This window comes from Helicoverpa armigera, chromosome 18 (assembly GCF_030705265.1).
Source record: "Helicoverpa armigera isolate CAAS_96S chromosome 18, ASM3070526v1, whole genome shotgun sequence".
Classification (NCBI taxonomy): domain Eukaryota; kingdom Metazoa; phylum Arthropoda; class Insecta; order Lepidoptera; family Noctuidae; genus Helicoverpa; species Helicoverpa armigera.
Window position 1 is genome coordinate 3755037 of NC_087137.1, and position 17263 is coordinate 3772299.

Genomic DNA, 17263 nt, shown 5'->3' on the forward strand with positions numbered 1-17263 from the left:
ACTTGAACGTGAAGTATCAATCACGTCCTACATACATAATTATTTTTTGTTGCTACGATTGCTACGTAGGCGTAGCACTTAGCCTTTTCGTAGCACGGGCCTACGCTACCACACATAAATATTTTAATCTTTTGATATTGTTTTTCTTCGTTATATATGTTTTTGTAAAAACTACCTAAACATAAGTTACGGAATAAAAACATTTCTCTAACTTCTCTCACTTTATTACCCGACAAATTCCTAAAAAAAACAACCATTTCTACCTAAGAAAGTGTCCAATAAAAATAATTGTTCTGAAGAAAAATTATTGTAACACCACAAAGGTAGGTTTGTAACGAAAACAGTAGCATTCACGAGGCGAGGGGTATATTTTTATAACTCTGTTTAGTTACGGGTATTATACAAACAATATTTTCGGGTCATTTTATGATTTTTTATTGCGTTTGCCCTTTCATGTTGCCGGCTTTACGCTTGGTAGTTGCCGACTTTCTTTAAACATTGCTCTTGTCTATTCCGTCTTTATTTTGCCGAACTTTATAAGGCCGCAGATGTGGTGTTTTTATTTTTAGGCAATTAGGCTTCTTGTAACCTTGTATCTTGGCCGGCATTACAGTGTAACCGATTTACTGAGAGCTTTTGATGTTTTCGTACTAATCCTACAAAATATAAATGCAAAACTTTGTGTTTATTTGTATGTATGTACGTGGGTTATATTTGTTAATGTTATATGTAGGGACACACACATACGTAGCTATGTACCGGACACACAACTACGGCTTAAAAACAATAACGTGTATCATATAACGAGTACCTAGTGTTAGTGCAAAAATAATCCATTGCTAATTAATTATGTACTACTGATGAAACCATTTAATGAACCTGATAAATTAAATGCATATGAATAATATTATACAGTTCCAATTTATCAAAAATAATATCGATACATTGGTTCAGATCGCGCTCATTAAGTTTTTGCAATATTAATTAAATAGCCATGTTATATAAGCGAGGAGAAAAGTCACGAAATTGTACGAATACATGCTTAAATGACTATACATTATGGTACAGGCGACCAAATATTTTCATATGAAATGTTCGAAAAATAATTCATATTCATTGAGTACATATACATTGTATAAGAAACTTTATATTAACTTGGTTCCAATAATTTATAGAGGCTGAGCTGTAAGACGAAAGAACCATCTAAGTTCGAAACCATCGCCGAACTATAATTAACGTACTTAGCAATTTAATAAACATCGTTTGAGTTAAAACTCTATCTTACTATAAAATAATAAAAAAACACTACGACCCATCAACATTTGGTGTTGAAAAAAAAGTCGGCTCATCTATGGTTCTGTAGAGTGTAATTCTAATAAAGTTCACAAATCGCAGAGTAATTAGTGCATCAGAAACTAATATTGTAATTTTATAATGTGTATATTTTTTTGTTGTTTCTAGAATTGATCAATAAAATTAGGTTACCAGCACAGCAATCTCAATTTTTCTATGTTGACAACTACACTTCTACTAGTGTTTTAAGTATTTCTCATTCGTTGACTGGATATCTGCAGGATTTTTTTTAAAACCACTGAGAATTAATGCGTGACTACCTACTTTGCCTAAGTTCACATGAAGAAGATGGCACAAATAGGTACTTACTGAAATAATATAATCGTACTACAACAACTGTCATCATTATACAGAATTACCCCTCTTCACCAATCTCAATACACCTTCGTATAAAACAGTACAGGTATGCAAAATTTTCCATCAATTTATTTATCTGATTCATTAGCCGATCGAAGTGTTTCACTGAGATTTATTTTTTTCCCCATCTCGGACGGAAGGAGCGGAATAAATATTAATAATAACGGAGGGTTTGCCTACAAAATTACCAGAGGAGGCAAGGCGTGTTGACGACTCCTAATTTGACGTAATTTGCATACATTATGCCGGTTCGTTGAGTGCCAATCTTTTTAAGTGGCTTCTTCTACTCATTTTGTGTTGCTGCCGCGGCCCAATAAGGAATTTATTATATCCAAGTGCTTTCTTTGCGAATATTTTATGTGTTCCATGAGGTGTGTTTCAAACACAGTGTTTGAGATCCCCGCTTGTTTTGAAACAACACATTATTTTTTGCATGGAACTCATTTGAATATTCTTTGCAACATGCTCATAAAATTGTAGCATTTATGGGCATAGTAACTTTGTTTGAAAGTCACTTACGTCACCAAAAGCCTCATCTATCATTTGACGGGTCCACTTTATTTGTTCCATCGTGAGCGGCGTGCGGACATTCGGGTCACCGCGGCCTCCGTACATTCCGAACGCAAATATCACCTAATCCAACCCTAGTCCCGCTCTGTAAGCCAACATTATCTCATGTTATTTTTCGATATTACCCCGTTACAGCGGCCGGGGGCGCGTAAATCAAATTTATAGCCTTTTTATACAGGCATTAAAATTTTATCAGCCAGATTTCTTTCTGAATTGTCCAGTGTCGCCCTTTTTGACTTTCGAGAGGGATGACATGAGGGATTTGTCTGTTTTGCTATTTATTTTTTGGATATTTCTGCAATTTTATTCATGATGCCAATCGAAGGTTATTTTTATGCTCAAATCTAGGTTAATACCCACGTTAGAATTCCACGAAAGGTTTATAAGGTTGTCTAGATTTATTCTATTATTGGTTTTTATTTTATTTCTGGATGATGGAAAAATTTAGTAGTCCTAGTAGGTAGGTATTTGCACCTAACCCGTCCGGGAAAACACTCAATAATTTTAATCCTGTTAGTTACGTCCTAATGGGGGCTAAGTGACGGTGCCTGTACGTACGATAAATCCATGGACATTTAGGATGGTTCCATTTAGATTTTTCCTGGGTGTGCCCGCGGCGATCTTCCGCCGAGCGGGATGAAACGGGTTGAAACAATAAAAGCAGGTGCGATGTCGATCTTATCGATATGTGATGTCGCGCGCTCGCCGCCGGCAGCGGCGGGTTAAGCCGCGGTTCCTGCATTGCGACACGCTAGAATTAAAACGTTTTTATTTTTACGTTACGCAGGCACTGTTTCGCTTTTATCCTTAAAGGTAAGTACAGTTGAAGCCTAAAGCTCCGCAATATAGGTATAGGTTTGCATATATAAAAGCTACGCTCAGTAATGTGTCTGGAAAGTTGACATAAGTTGATAATTCTAAGAAAAGCTCACTATCCAACATCATTAATATTAATCGCTTTTCCTGTGGTAGCTAAGTAGGTACTTAGGTACTTTCTTTTTTCCTCAATTTGTATAAGTGCCAAGGTATTTATCATTTTTCTAGTAAATAAGCAACCTTGCAAATAATTTAAATGAAAGATGAAAAATCATATAGAAAAACTATTTTTTCCCATCCGTATACTGCTAAAACAGATAATTTTATAAACACACATGGCGGTGCAGCATGCAGAATAAAAAAAAAATTACACGCGAACACTAAGCAAATTGGAGTTTTGTTTTAGCGTAACTTACAAAGGATGTCATGCGAACAGAGTCAATAAAACGAAATAAAAAAAAATATAACACAGAGCTAAAGGCACTCATCGTGTTCTACGTTAATTTTCCTCCAATATACCTATTTACACACACATGTGTAAGTTATAAGCAGACCACCACGCACACATGGATAAACCTCATGCTGTAATCACTTGGGCATTGAAAACATACGTGCATTGCAATTGGCTCAAACAAAATTTCAAATTCAGAATATACTCTGACGCGGCCGTCTGGCCACAAGTTTTTAATACGACCAAATAGGATGGTTGTACACTGTATGGTATGAGTAATTATAGGGCTGCACCAGAGCTTAAATTGTAAGGAGTATGGAAATTAAAGTAATCCTTTATGAAAATTAGAAGCTTTTCATACATTTGACATTTTGGTTATGAGTATTTAATTCCTATTGTAGACCGGTGCCTAGTAGCTAGGTACACACGTGTTCGACAATATATTGCTACAATAAAAAGTATTGCTGCCTTACCACTTTCGGCTTATTCAAATAATTAATGTCTGCTAATTGTCTGTCTAAATTATCTGAAAAGTCTCAGTTGTTTGTTACACATTCTTATATATATCTGTAGTTCCTAAAGAAATAGGTGAGTTTTCGTATTATAAAATTTCCATTAATATTTTTCTACTAAATTAGTAACTTTTTCATCCTTCACAGACACATTCATATCCACATATAGATAACGGGCGTTGTTTGAGGAGCGGTGCCACCGCGGCGCCTGCAATCAGCTAACCAGATCAGCTGGGAGCAAACACAATTGATAGCGGACCTACTCCTGTACGCATATGTACGTACATAGGTACTAATGCCCTTAGTCTTTTACAATTATCTTAATTTGCTGTGTATGTATGGGTGCATGTACCTATATTAAATTCAAGTATAGATACTTTGGTCAGTTGGACGCAAAAACAATTGATAGCGCACCTACGTCTGTACACATCATGTAGGTACTATAATGCCCTCAGTCTTTCATTTATCTTAATTTGTTAAGTATGTGTGATTCATGATGAAAGTACCTAGGTATAGTTGGTATGTAGGTTGGTATTAAAAGTAAAACTTTGATTAGCTGGACGCAAACACAAGTGATGGCGGACCTACTAGTGTACGCGTCTATGTATGTAGGTACTAATGCCCTTAGTCTTTCACTATTATCTTAATTTTCTGTGTATGTGTGGATTATAACAGGTGCTGAAAGTACCTACATATACAAAGTAAGTAAAGCCGAATAGATGCTTTGATCAGCTGCGCAAACGCAATGTACCAGTGCCGTTAATAAATAAAATAAATGTTTTTTTCTTATTTCATCTTCACAAATTGCAATATGAAAATCACAAATACGCAAGTGTTAAGTTAAGTTAAGTGTGGTAAGTTTGTCACTTAGTTCTGGGCTCTATTCTGCATGTATCCTTGACCAGATTGTCTGCTTACCATACCTGTATCAAAACGTAGGAGTCTACTGTCATCCGGTTGCCATGCAACACGTAAGTAATCAAGTTGTAATTATTTATGGATTTGTACTTGATTTGTATTTGTCCATCCAAATGATGCCGATATGTTTAATGCGATTGCAATCGCGGAAAACTGTTTATATCACACATAAACTAGGTATGTAACTCAAAAAAACAAAATAAATGGTTGCCTTTGCTTCACACATAACTTCCTTTACTACCCATGGATATGGCACGATATTTCTCTATGGTTATATGGCTGTACAGGTGACCCGAGGCTCGGCAATTCGATTTTTCTCACTTTCGATCACTTACCATGCCATCAAAAGCCGATAGCCACTGGAAAGTGATTGAAAATAAACGAAGTCACTACCTAATATTCATACGCCCTGTGTTTCAGCCTAAACCAGGTTGGATCATAAAGGTCCGAACTCGCAGACTTTAATTCTTTGCGAAACGTTTTATGAAACTTCGTACTCTTGCGGACGTCTAGTCGGATGACAGTTGCAGTTGAAATGAAATAGAAACGATTTCTTCGGCGTGTTCGTCGGAAGCGTATGTAATGTGCGTTCACCGCAGTACCGAGATCTTTCAACGTCGACGCCTCAAGTTTTGCATTTTGTATGACTTTATGTAATTTTGCTTTGGGCAGCTTGAGAGGAGTCAATGTTCAGCAGAAGAAATAGCAAAACAGACTGTGTCAGCTGAACATTGATTGAAATGTTTTAGGAAACATGTGCTTTTTTCTTCCGACATTTATAAGAATGCAGGTTTTTCATCGTCATAATCATATCAGCCATAGACTTATTAAGTTCAGTCGTCTTTAATAATATAATTAGTTAGAAGCATAGATCGTTTCTCGAAAAACCTTTTTATAATAAAATCGAAACAGCCAAACGTGAGATATTCACTAATACATACAGGTCAAACTGAGAACATTATTTTCTTGAGGTCGGTTTTGTAGATATTTTTTTCAGGAATAATTAATTGATGAATTGACTCATCCGGTGTTTGTGCATCATTTTAGTATGCAAGTGTTTATAAGCAGTCTTGTTAAACACAACAATAACATGTGCAATGCACATTGCAGCGTTCATGAACTTGAAATTTTATGATAATACTGGCTTTTGCACGCGGTTTTACCCGCGTCTTAATAGAACTTGAGGTTTTGTTCAACGCATTAATATTTGTTTTAGCATGCGTAATACTAGGAAAAATCTGGATCTAAATCTAATATCTAGGAAAGAACTAAAACCTTTGAATATATTTTCCCACTTTCAGACTTCTGTGTAAGTTAATTTCATTCGTATCTGCTACTAAAAAACTTCAAACATTCATACCTTATGTATTGAGTACGTGTGTGTTGGGGGTCGGGATTTCCAAGTAATAAAATTCAGTTTTAATTTCTCGGAATCTTTCTTTTATCTCGTTACCTCTAGATACATATATACATTTCGATTATACATTGCCAACTGGCAGACATTTATTGTACATTTCGTTCGTTTAATAAATACCCTTTTAAACTATTTACAATAATACATTTGTCTTTCTTAAACATTAAAGTAATCAGTCGTTTCTCGAAGAATATTAAAGTTTCAATAATTATACATTTACAAATCAATTTACATTTATTTACGAGATAATTATATAGATAAGCTTGAACACATTTGCAATAAAAGTAACAAATAATCTATCAACATTTACTTGACTATTCTAAACTCTAGTGATCTAAATATGTCTAACAATAAATATCTGATATAAATCAAGGGATTTTTAATACCTATATTATTTACAAGCTCATTGGTTTATCACATTTCAACAGATCCACCATCACAATGGATACTTAACTAAGAACTAGCACTATAGAGTCAATATGGCCGCCAAACTGACTTGTGAGTTGGTATCGTGCCGTTTGAAATCTTGGTAGATGTTGGACTAGTGGAGAGCACTCGCGTGGTGCGCTGTGAAGGAGCCTTCAGCTCATTGCGGACTCGCGGCCTGTCTGCCACCGTGGAGTCCGCAGCCTGAACTCTCTTCATCTCTTGAAGCTCAACATTCGCTGGTCTTGTGGGATGGAAAGCAGACTTCACTACTTCAATAGGTTCCTCGTCTGATTCATCAGTAATTGTGGCGTCATGCATCGAGTTGACTTCTGATTTAGAATCAGCTTTCGATCTGTCGGGACTAGCATTGACTATGCTCCTTGGGCTACCACTTTGTCTGCTGCTAGTAGGTGACAATCGAGCGCTTGAGGTATCCATTGAAGATACGTTGCTTTGTAAGTGTCGTAGCGCTTCGTAAGGATTCATGCCATTCTTCAGTGATAGCTCAGGTGGTAGTGACTTCATTGCTAGATCTGCAGGGTGTGGAGCAAACGGCAGAAGACCGTTGGGCGGTAGGAAAGCACCAGGTGGAGGGATAAGGCCTCCTGCTGGCAGATTTGCCATCGCCGGTCCAAATTGGAATAGTTCTGCTCCGGGTAATGTTACTGGAGGCGTTGGTATTGAACCTGGACCACCTGTTGGCAATACAAAATAAATCATTAGTGATGTTCTTTTGGGCATTGAAGTGATTAAAAGATTTACGTCGGTAGTGAAAGAAAAAATATGGAAAACATGAAGCTACCGTTGGCTGATTTGCTAACATGACGTAATATGAGAGACGAGCCCCTGGGGATGGCCCGCGGCGCACGGGCACTCCGTCTATTCCCCGAACAACGGGGGTGCATAATCGTACTAAGGATAATGTACAATCTGTAGGCGTTTAAAGGCGGCATCACCGAAAGGGATGTTTTTTTAGTGCGATATCGGGAGGGTGAGGGTGCAATATTTATTTATCTGAACACGACGTAGTTCTTTGCAACACAGACACGACATTCGGTAATTCGGCACGATACGAGTCTTTCTGTGACACGGCGGAGTATCTGTCGGCGCATTATTGATGCAGGGCACGTGTGTAGGTGTTGCAATGGACACGTGTGCACTCCACAAAGCCGAGAGCATCGCGATAAGGAAGCACACCTATCTCCGCTCACGGCGGACAAAGAGAACTCGAAATGTGAAATTTTCATTAGTAGCTGTGTTCAAAAAGTTCTTCCCGGGGAAGCTTTGATTCTCGATAGCATGTAAGAGAAGCTGGCGCATAAAAAGGACACGACGGAGGCGCAGATTGGGCCACAAAGAGCTCGGAGGTGGTGCTACGTTCGTTTCTCTTTTGCACTTTTTCTGTTTGCAGCAGTGGCAGTGCGCAGACCACTTTAAAAGGCAACGGGGGTGGGAGGGGTCGTAACTAGGGGGTAATTTGGCGAGGTGGGGGCCAATATCGGCGTCGCGCCTGATTGAGGTGATTCCCGATCGTTGAATTTGATTCTGTTTTGCTTTGGCCGTTATTTTTAATTAGCATTTATTGGGTTAACCGGGTCCGGTCCCTAGTGTGTACGCCATTGTATGAGTGATACACGAATAAGAAGGATTTACTTTTAATTTTTGTGATGTAAAATCTCCGTACGCTTTGATTAATACGCTTCGCTGGGGAAGTTCATATAGTCCCCTTTTGCTTTATTTCCATCATATATGCTGACGAAAAAAGCGCAAATCAATTACACATTTTCAAAGTACGTCTCACGTTTGTAAGCGCGCTACTACGTAGGTTTAATAAAAGTCTGTAGGTGTTTGAGTACATCGCTCTTCGCGTTTCAGCGTCGGAAACAAAAAGTGGCTGGTGGCGCGGTCGCCTACATTGGAATAAAATTGACTCCACACTCTCTCGAACGTGAAGGCAATGCTTTTTTGTACGTTTAGTAGCACCCCCCACTTTCCCCCGTGGTGCGGACTTCAGCGGGTGGTTTTGCTTCGGTCGGGCCGGTGTTGTTTTGCAGAGTTCAAGAGTCGCTTCTTTTATTTGAGCCGCTTTTGCGTTGTACGGCCTTGAGGGGCGGTACTGTTTCGAGCAACATGTTTTTGAGTGCTGTTTGCTAAATCGGGAATTTTTAAATTAACAAATACCGTTATTGTACGCTGATCGGAAGTTTAAGAGGTACTTGGATGTTCTGATTTTGTAAAACAATCATTTTGCTTAGGAATGGGAAACACGATATATGAACCTACACTGAGAGTTTCATAAAATGTTTCACTTGGATCAACCAACGCTAGCTTCAATTCAAACTATTGTTCCGGAATACCTGTTTAAAGAAGTTATAATTCCGATAAACAAATTGGAAATTCTAGCTGGACAAAAAAATATACGGTACCTTTTATAAGCGAGGCAGTCTGGTCTCGCATTTGTGGCGGTCTGAAGTAGTCAGCCCACGCATAGTTGAGGTAGGCCGCATCCAGCCAGCCGGGGTTCAACAGGAACGGGCTGAATGCACCCGGGTGACCGTATCCGTAATCTGCAACAAAGAAAAAACTGTTGTAATGTCTTGTTACTTCACACAAATAAATACACGTGAAGACTCTTTCCAAATGTAGTGTAAAACGAATATGTTATTTGTATATATGAGCATGTTTTATGTGTCTAGTCGGAGCAATTGATTTGGTTTTTTGACCGGAATCCGCAGTCGCCGCCGAACGTCTGTATAAGTCATAGCACGGATGTTAGGAATGGCTTATTAAGTAGATAGTGCCGTGGCGAGGTCACTACCGTCTTGAGCCACGTCCGCAAGCACTAAAGGCACAAAGGGTGGCCGTAAAGGCGGCGACACACGGGCCGCGCTCTGTTTACCGCCCGACGACTATAACAAGGGCTCTGTATACAAAACGAGCCAGTTTACTACTGCAGTTAGCCGGCTTCTCTGTGCCATACGTTTTTACGACCCTCCAACGTCACGTTGCCTTTCGCCTTTCATAGCGAAACGATTTTTTTTTATTTGTTTAATCGATACTCCACTGAAGACAGCGGCCATCATCTATTTTCGGGTTTTTACTACATTTTTAATCCAATCTAGAGACGTCCCAATTGATGTGATCAGGTGTAACAGTTTTATTACCGGATTAAACTGTTTACGAGCACTTTGTCTACTTTGTTTTGAACTTTGTATACGCGGTGCTTCTTAGCGACTCTTTATACGAAGTTTGTTGTTGCGAGGTTTGTTTGAGTAGCCTAATTATATTCTTGACTCTTGCCCAAACGGGGCACGTATGGCAGTCTTTTGTTTTTACGTAGTTGACGTTTTTATCGTGCAATAAAATGTTGACGAAACAATGAGTTTATTTGCGAAAAGCGTACCCCTTTTCTGCGGGAAGATTAGCGAGTATTTTGTGAGAGCGTTTCCCAGATCGCGGGCATTTTAAATTAAGAACTTGATGGATGGCCCGTCGCGCTGTCACGCGCCAATCCGGAGCTGAGGAGCGCTCCGACATCATGGAACAATAATAAGTTAAATGTGGAACTCGGAAACGGGCCGCTCCATTTGTTAATGCCAGTATTCAATTAAATCCAGTTCCCCGACCCTTTGCATATGCGGGGCTCTGAATATTAACGCGGTAAAGAGAGCATTTCTAATGTTGAGAAGTGGTATATGATTACTAAGTGCTTGAGTTAATATTAATTCGGGTAAGTAGGGACGTTAACCGACACAAACTTTGTTTGGAGCTTATTTTAAGCTTATTTAGCGCTCTAAAAATACACCGGTTACATAGTTTAATTTGTTTTTTCTTTGGGATTTCTCTAGATTAATTATCACGTTTTTTAACTTTACGATTGTGTGTCATCTATAATGTTAACAACGCTTACAATGCGCTTACGATTAAACGACATCAACTTGCCTGAAAGTTTTAAAACAAAGACAAATGCACTCTGAAGAAAGTGTTCGGAATCTATAAAGTTATTTTCTGCGTCCGTTAATCACCGGCGGCCTAAAAATGTACAATGGTTAAGAATGTGGCTCGGATCAAAACGCGTCGCGGCCGAATTCGGACCGGACCGGACAATAAACGTACGGCACGGCACATAAGTGTCAGAACGAGCGTTAAATAACTCGACAAGATGAGATGCGAGCGGCTTGTCACTCGTAAATTAATGTTAAACAGTCTTGAATAAATGGAATCAGAGTTATGGCTCATAATTTGGAGGGTGGCGACGAAGCTCCATAACTAACACCGCATTTTATACGTCTTTGTTTAATTGTCTGAGTTTATGACGATTTAGTGATAGCAGATGATGGTTTGAACGAAGAAAGTGTAAGAAATGATGTGCGACAGTTGCATTTCAAAAATCATTTTTTCCAAGGGTTAAGATTGAATGGAATTAAGCATTTTAGGAGATATTTTGTTAAGAAAACTATATTGTTGAGGAGGAATTGGGATCAATTTTTGACTGGACATTTAATGATCCTTTCAAACAATCATTGAAGCAGATCGAAACAATAATACGCAGAACAGATTCATTCGGTTTACTGCGGGTGGTAATGGAAATATACGCTCAAACTTTCCAAGTAGTTTCAATGGTTTCCAGTTAAATTTTCCATAAGTCGTTTGGTAATGTTCGCAAGGTCTCTCCTAGCTCTGGTTATGAGGGTCACTGACTATGGATGTGGTATTTTAGCAGCTAGCAGAGACATAAAATCCATATTTTAGAGGCAGCGGCGTCGGGGTGCAGGGGAGATCAAACGGGACTTTACGACGCGGCCCGAGATTGTTTACATCTGTTACGATACCACCGCATCGGACAACCGGCGAAGTTGGTCACCGCTGGTAAACCGTACCATTGTACCGAGAATCTACGATATGCCTACAATATTACGAATAATAAAATTATACCCAAACACCAGCTGCAGAAATCTTCTCGGTTCTAAAGCATATGAAAGTTAGAAATGATATTCGTTGATGGCGAATTCGGTCACTGTCGATAAAAAATACATTTGCACATACTTTTTCGACATGTGCGCTTTAATTGTCTAAACAGATGTATGTTTGGACTAGTTTTGCACTGTATTTAAAGTTATCTGGTAAATTATTTTGATAGATACATTAGATATCGTAGTTCAGTTCGCAGTTTTGTATCATTTTACGTCAATGAAACTGATGCGAAATTGTAATCTTTATATCCGCACTAAAACTCGAAACTAAATATAACCAGCGCTAAACCACGTTAAAAACGATTTACAAAATTTTCATAATCTGTCTAAATATTAGTTGTTTTACTAACTGCGTTAATTAGAGCGTACTGCTATTAAGACAGCTTCATTGATCGTTTTATTATCTCGTTTTCTTTGAAGTTTATCGCTGAAGGATGTTAGTTTTTCCGCATACTGTCTTTTTATTATTGGTTGGAGTTTGGGCGCAACTGTTTGTTTACACAGACGTCTCGGTGAATGTTGTAACATCTAAAATAGATTTGTGGTGTGAAAACATTATGATTTCAGTTTAATTCGTTGATTGCTCCGAATGTGTTGGATGACAACGATTTTTTTATTGAAATTAATGGCGCCCGATTTGGCGGTTGATTTCGCGACTCAATTGATGGACTAGTTTAGTTATTAGGTTATTATTTATTGACTGTTTTTATAGAGTGTTGCTAGGAGTAGTAGCTGTTTGTTCTTTTGACTAAGTAGTTTTAGTACCTAGGTAAATTCTAGATTTATATTATGTCTACTCAATGTATTTTTTATTCTATTTTTCATATTTGACTTTCTTCGCAATGTACATACTGCATGAACATTGACCTTCACCACGCTCAAATTAATTGAACTGTATATTTAGACATTTACACATTACACGAAAGTATAAAAGCGTGTTCTTGTAAACACCAATAACCATTTATAAGCCCCACGTCAAAACATGACGCGCCTTAATGTTAACTCCTTACACATAAAAGCAGGCAATCGGTGTTATTTCGAGAAGGAGCTGTCTCAGCCGTTCTTAACGTAGTTAGGAGATTGAAACTAAGGACAATTAATGTCCCAGTGATTTACTGTTTTGTCCGACTTGTTAAATCGGTCGAGTAATTTTTCCCAACGCATTTTTTTCTAAATTTTTTTATCGAATTGTGTAGAGATGTCGTGTGTAAAAAATATTAAATTTAGAAATAAAACTCGTTTGAATGTGGTTGAATGTTGCGGCGCCGCAAAATCGACCTCGGCTCTGTGGACTGGCGGCGAGCCAGCGACTCGCGCACGCGCAGCCAACTAAACGTTTCATAAAGATTAATATTTTTTTTATTGTTTCAGCTTGATATCTGACAAATGGTGTTGCATGTCTTTTTTGTGCCAAGAAAAGTGAATTTATTTCAAAATTCCACCGTTTTTAGAGCCGCTGGTTTGAGCGTAATTTTTGGAAGGAATTATTTGAGAGTATTTTTATTATTTACTTTATTTAACTTTATTATTTATTAAAACAGAAATATAAATTTATCCGATTTTTATATCAGAAAAGGTAATCAGTAAATATATTTTTTTATCTCTTTAGACATTATTTGTATTAGAAAAAAAAATATATTTTAGAAAAGTATACTTATAATATTTTTTATATAAAAAAATAGTCAAAGAACAAGGAAATGAAAGTAAAATAAATTATTAAAAAAAAGAATAATAAAAGATTCTAAAAAGTTTGAAAGGAAGTTTGTTATAGAAAGTTAGAAACTTACTTTGCTTAGTCCTGGGCTCTCTGGGGCCGTCGACGGTGACTTTGATGGCTTTCATGTAGGTGGCCACCTGGCTGGGGAACGTGCTGATGGTGATGGTCAGCGAGAACGACTTCCCTCTCCCGCTGCGACCCACGAACCTCAGGTCATTAAACTTTGCCACTTGGTTCTTCATCACTGCCGTGCAGTTTCTCAGTTCAGCCATAGAGTTCTCATCGTTCCCAGCCTTAATGGTGACCAGTGTGCCATCCTGCACGTCGTCTAGAGCCACCACTTTGAAAGCCACCGGCAGCGACTTGTTGGAGCGCCAGTGTCCCGGCAGCACCGAGCACAGCACTGCGGGGGAGCCGGTCTGCACCAGCTCGCCGTGGCTCTGCCGGTAGTACTCATGGATATGAGCATACACGTCCGCCATGCTGGGGGCCGGTGGGCTCGCGTGCGGGAGGTGCATCGACTTCAGTCTACCCTCTACGAACACCGTACCGACTCTCGACACGCCACTGAAGTCCTCTGTCACGCCACTGTAGTCTCTAAACACTTTGGTAAAAGTTTCAAAACACGCGATCGGTTTACAAACTCGCGACAAGTGTGCGTCGCGTGCGCGCGGAGCGCTCGGAAAGTTGTGCGAAGTACGGGCGCGAGACTCCGTGTGAGCCGCGAGCTCGAGCAGCGTCTACACCACTTGTTGGGCGCGGACGGCAAGACGCCGGGCGGGGGACTCGGAAAAATAAACGGCGGCCGGGTGACTCGCCGACACCGCAAGCCGAAGACTCACGACGCGCACCGAAGTCGTGGCGAAGGACGCGTGCTCGCGAGAACTCAGTTTCAACTGATGACTGTGATACGACGCGACTTTTTCCGATGGTCAATATTTTGCGTTCGCGCGGTCGCCGCCCCCACCCGGGTGGCGGCCCCTACGTCTCGTAAAAAGCGGGAAGGAGACGAAGGGTGCGGGTGATGCGGTGTCGCGGCGGGAACGAGCGGGACGGCCGCGGTCGGTGTCTGCGTTTTTATAAAAATGCTCGTTGGAGTGGGACGCCGGCGCTCACCGCCGCCTAGTGGGAGAGGGATGGGTGGATTTTTTTGAATCACCGCGGTGACGTATCGCGAGGCGGCGGTAATTAGGCCGCGGGGCGGCGGGAAACCGCGGCCGGCGCGAAAACCTATCAACGAGCTCATGAAAAATTATGATTTTCATGTTTGGAGCCGGCGCCGCTCGCAGGGTGGCACTTCATTTTCGCAAAAACACGCGAGGATTTTTGATGACAGGGGTTTTGACTGACACTTTTAATCACACCAGATATTTGGTGGAATGGGTGCTTTTATTACATTTAAATGAGTGGAAAAAGTGTCAGCTTTTAAGCTCAAGCTTTCACTTGACTTTGTAGCCCTATTTTGAACTTCATCAGCAAACTTTGAGCGGCTTTGAAAAATTTGATTTTGAAAGTTAAAAGAAAAACTTTTTATATTTAGGATTTTGGCAATCTACATGTCAACATAATATGAACAACTATCATTAACCATGTCCCTTCATAGGTCTACTATCAATCTATGCATCAAACTAACAACATCGAACAAAAAGAAAGAATTAAAACAGAAGTCGAAAAATTCGCGTACAAAGAGTTGATACTGGCCGCGTCCGCGTGCGGTTAGCCGCCGTGTTGCGGTGTGAGAGGGAGAGCGCGGCGTGTGAGCGGGACGCAGGCACAGGGGGCGGGGCCAGGGTGGGCCGGCCGGGAAACTTGTGTGGAAGTTTGGCGAGTTTCCCGCGCTTTCCGCGAAGCGTCGCGCGGCAACGCACGCGTGCAGTTGTCGGTCTAACTTGTGTGATTCAAGTGGAAATTAATAAATATATTGAACACATTGCGTGATTTTATTTGCGGTTAGATATTAGTGACCTGTGTTTGCTATCTAAGAGTTATCTCTAGTTTTCTAAACTCTAATTATCACAAAGCTGATTATGCATATGCATATTTCTTATTGTTATGTAAAAGCAGTTACACTATATTGTTTTGGGCACATAAGTTTCCTATTGATATACACCGCGACTTTTTAGTCGTCTTACAAAGGTGGTCCACTGAATGTATCCGACATAAAATACCACTAGACATGATTATTAATTTTATAGCATTAATTAAGATATTAGGTGCAAAGAAAAATAAATAATACATTAGAAATAAGAAACATCCTGTTAATAATGTTTACGTATCAAACGGTAGAAAGTAGGTACCTACCCAGCGCTCGAGTCGAGTGATCGTTCCATCTCCATTTTTTACGAGACAAAATATCGTAAGCCAATCTAGCACAGTCCACGTGGACTGTCATCCAATGAGATTCATTCCACGAGCGGCACGACGGCACCGCCAAAGACGACGACGGCACTTTTCAAAGAGTCCACGTGGACTTTGATAAATGCCGCCTTTTACTTAAAAATAGGTTTTAAAGGTCATTCTGTGGCTCAGTTGCCGTCCGAACACCGCAAGTGGAAGTGTGCGCGCACTACCGGTAATCAAGTGTTGTTCGCGATCGCTACGAGTGAATAGGGTATACGTCTTACATGATGAGTGATAGGAACCGTCGCTACTCGAATATCGAGTATCTACAAATGGTACGCGTGTACGCAATAGCTGGTGACAATTTAGGCCGCTGCCTCGAATTTTGCGGGCAGCGGGGCGGCAGCGGCGGCGGCGCGGGCGGTCACCGTTTGACTGGAGCTCACCGCTCGTTGCCCGCTCCCCGCGCCGCTGTATTCGAGTGCCGGTCCATTTGATTATACGCGTAAGATCCTGCCGCTCCCGCGCCGCCGCCGCTGCCGCCCCGCTGCCCGCAAAATTCGAGGCAGCGGCCTTAAGGGAAGCAAGAAGATTGTACGCTGCGCCTAACAATCTAATAATGTTACGGAACCGAGGAGTGATCAACCCGCACGAAATAAAAATAATAATATTGTGTTGCGCGCGGCGCGTGTGACTGTTGTGCGCCCTGAGCCGCGTGGGGCTACCGGTAACCCAGCGAGCGGTAGGCATTTATCGCGCGCGAGTACAGAGAGTGACAGAGGCCTGATAATAATAGGTACGTCATTGTCAACTTACATCACTTTGTTTTGGTTTTATTACGAAAAATGTTTCTGACGGTCCTAAGCCCGTAAAAGTATGAAGGAAGAATTGGAATTAAGTGTTACAAGTTAAGTAAGAGTGCAAGTTTACAAACTGCTACATAATGAGAACATTAAGATTGCAATAGTAAGAAACTTATTTTGCGCTAGGGTGAATGAACTTTGATAAAGACGCCGCGCCGCGCCGCGCCGCGCCGCTCCATTGATACAAGACTCGGGCCGCGCTCACTACAGGGTGTTTTTATAATCTATGTCATGCGTCATAATAATGAATTTATTTTTATTTTTGAATTATTCAAATGTCATAAATATATATATTTTTTTAATGAACGTGTTCTAGTCATTGGATACATGAAGTGGGCTGCCGTTGTAAGACGACTAAAATGTCACGGTGTATAAATGCACATTGTAAAAACAGTACAAATTATATTGAACTGCCATTAGGTACTGCGTGCATTATCAGGTGTTAAAAACCAAAAACCATAGGGGTAAATAATACCAACTTTACACCGCATAGTTAAAATTTATTAGGTTATGGCAAACTCTTCTTATCAGTCGGTATAAATGTTTATTG

At 40.2% G+C, this 17263-nt stretch overlaps 1 protein-coding gene across 1 annotated transcript; it reads right to left on the minus strand.

The window, feature by feature from the left end:
* Positions 1-6408: 6408 nt before the first annotated feature.
* LOC110378107 (segmentation protein Runt) lies at positions 6409-14549 on the minus strand. Its single transcript, XM_021337216.3, has 3 exons — positions 13581-14549; positions 9247-9387; positions 6409-7515 (listed from the first exon to the last, which is right to left on the minus strand). Exons 1-3 carry the CDS (start codon positions 14026-14028, stop codon positions 6866-6868), a joined length of 1239 nt encoding a protein of 412 aa, XP_021192891.3. The 5' UTR covers positions 14029-14549; the 3' UTR covers positions 6409-6865.
* Positions 14550-17263: the final 2714 nt, after the last annotated feature.

Coding starts and splice junctions, on each gene's coding strand:
- LOC110378107 (XM_021337216.3), bottom strand. CDS start 14,028: ATGCACCTCCCGCACGCGAGCCCACCGGCCCCCAGCATGGCGGACGTG. Junction 9,388..13,580: donor AGAGCCCAGGACTAAGCAAA/GTAAGTTTCTAA, acceptor TCTTTGTTGCAG/ATTACGGATACGGTCACCCG. Junction 7,516..9,246: donor GACTGCCTCGCTTATAAAAG/GTACCGTATATT, acceptor TATTGCCAACAG/GTGGTCCAGGTTCAATACCA.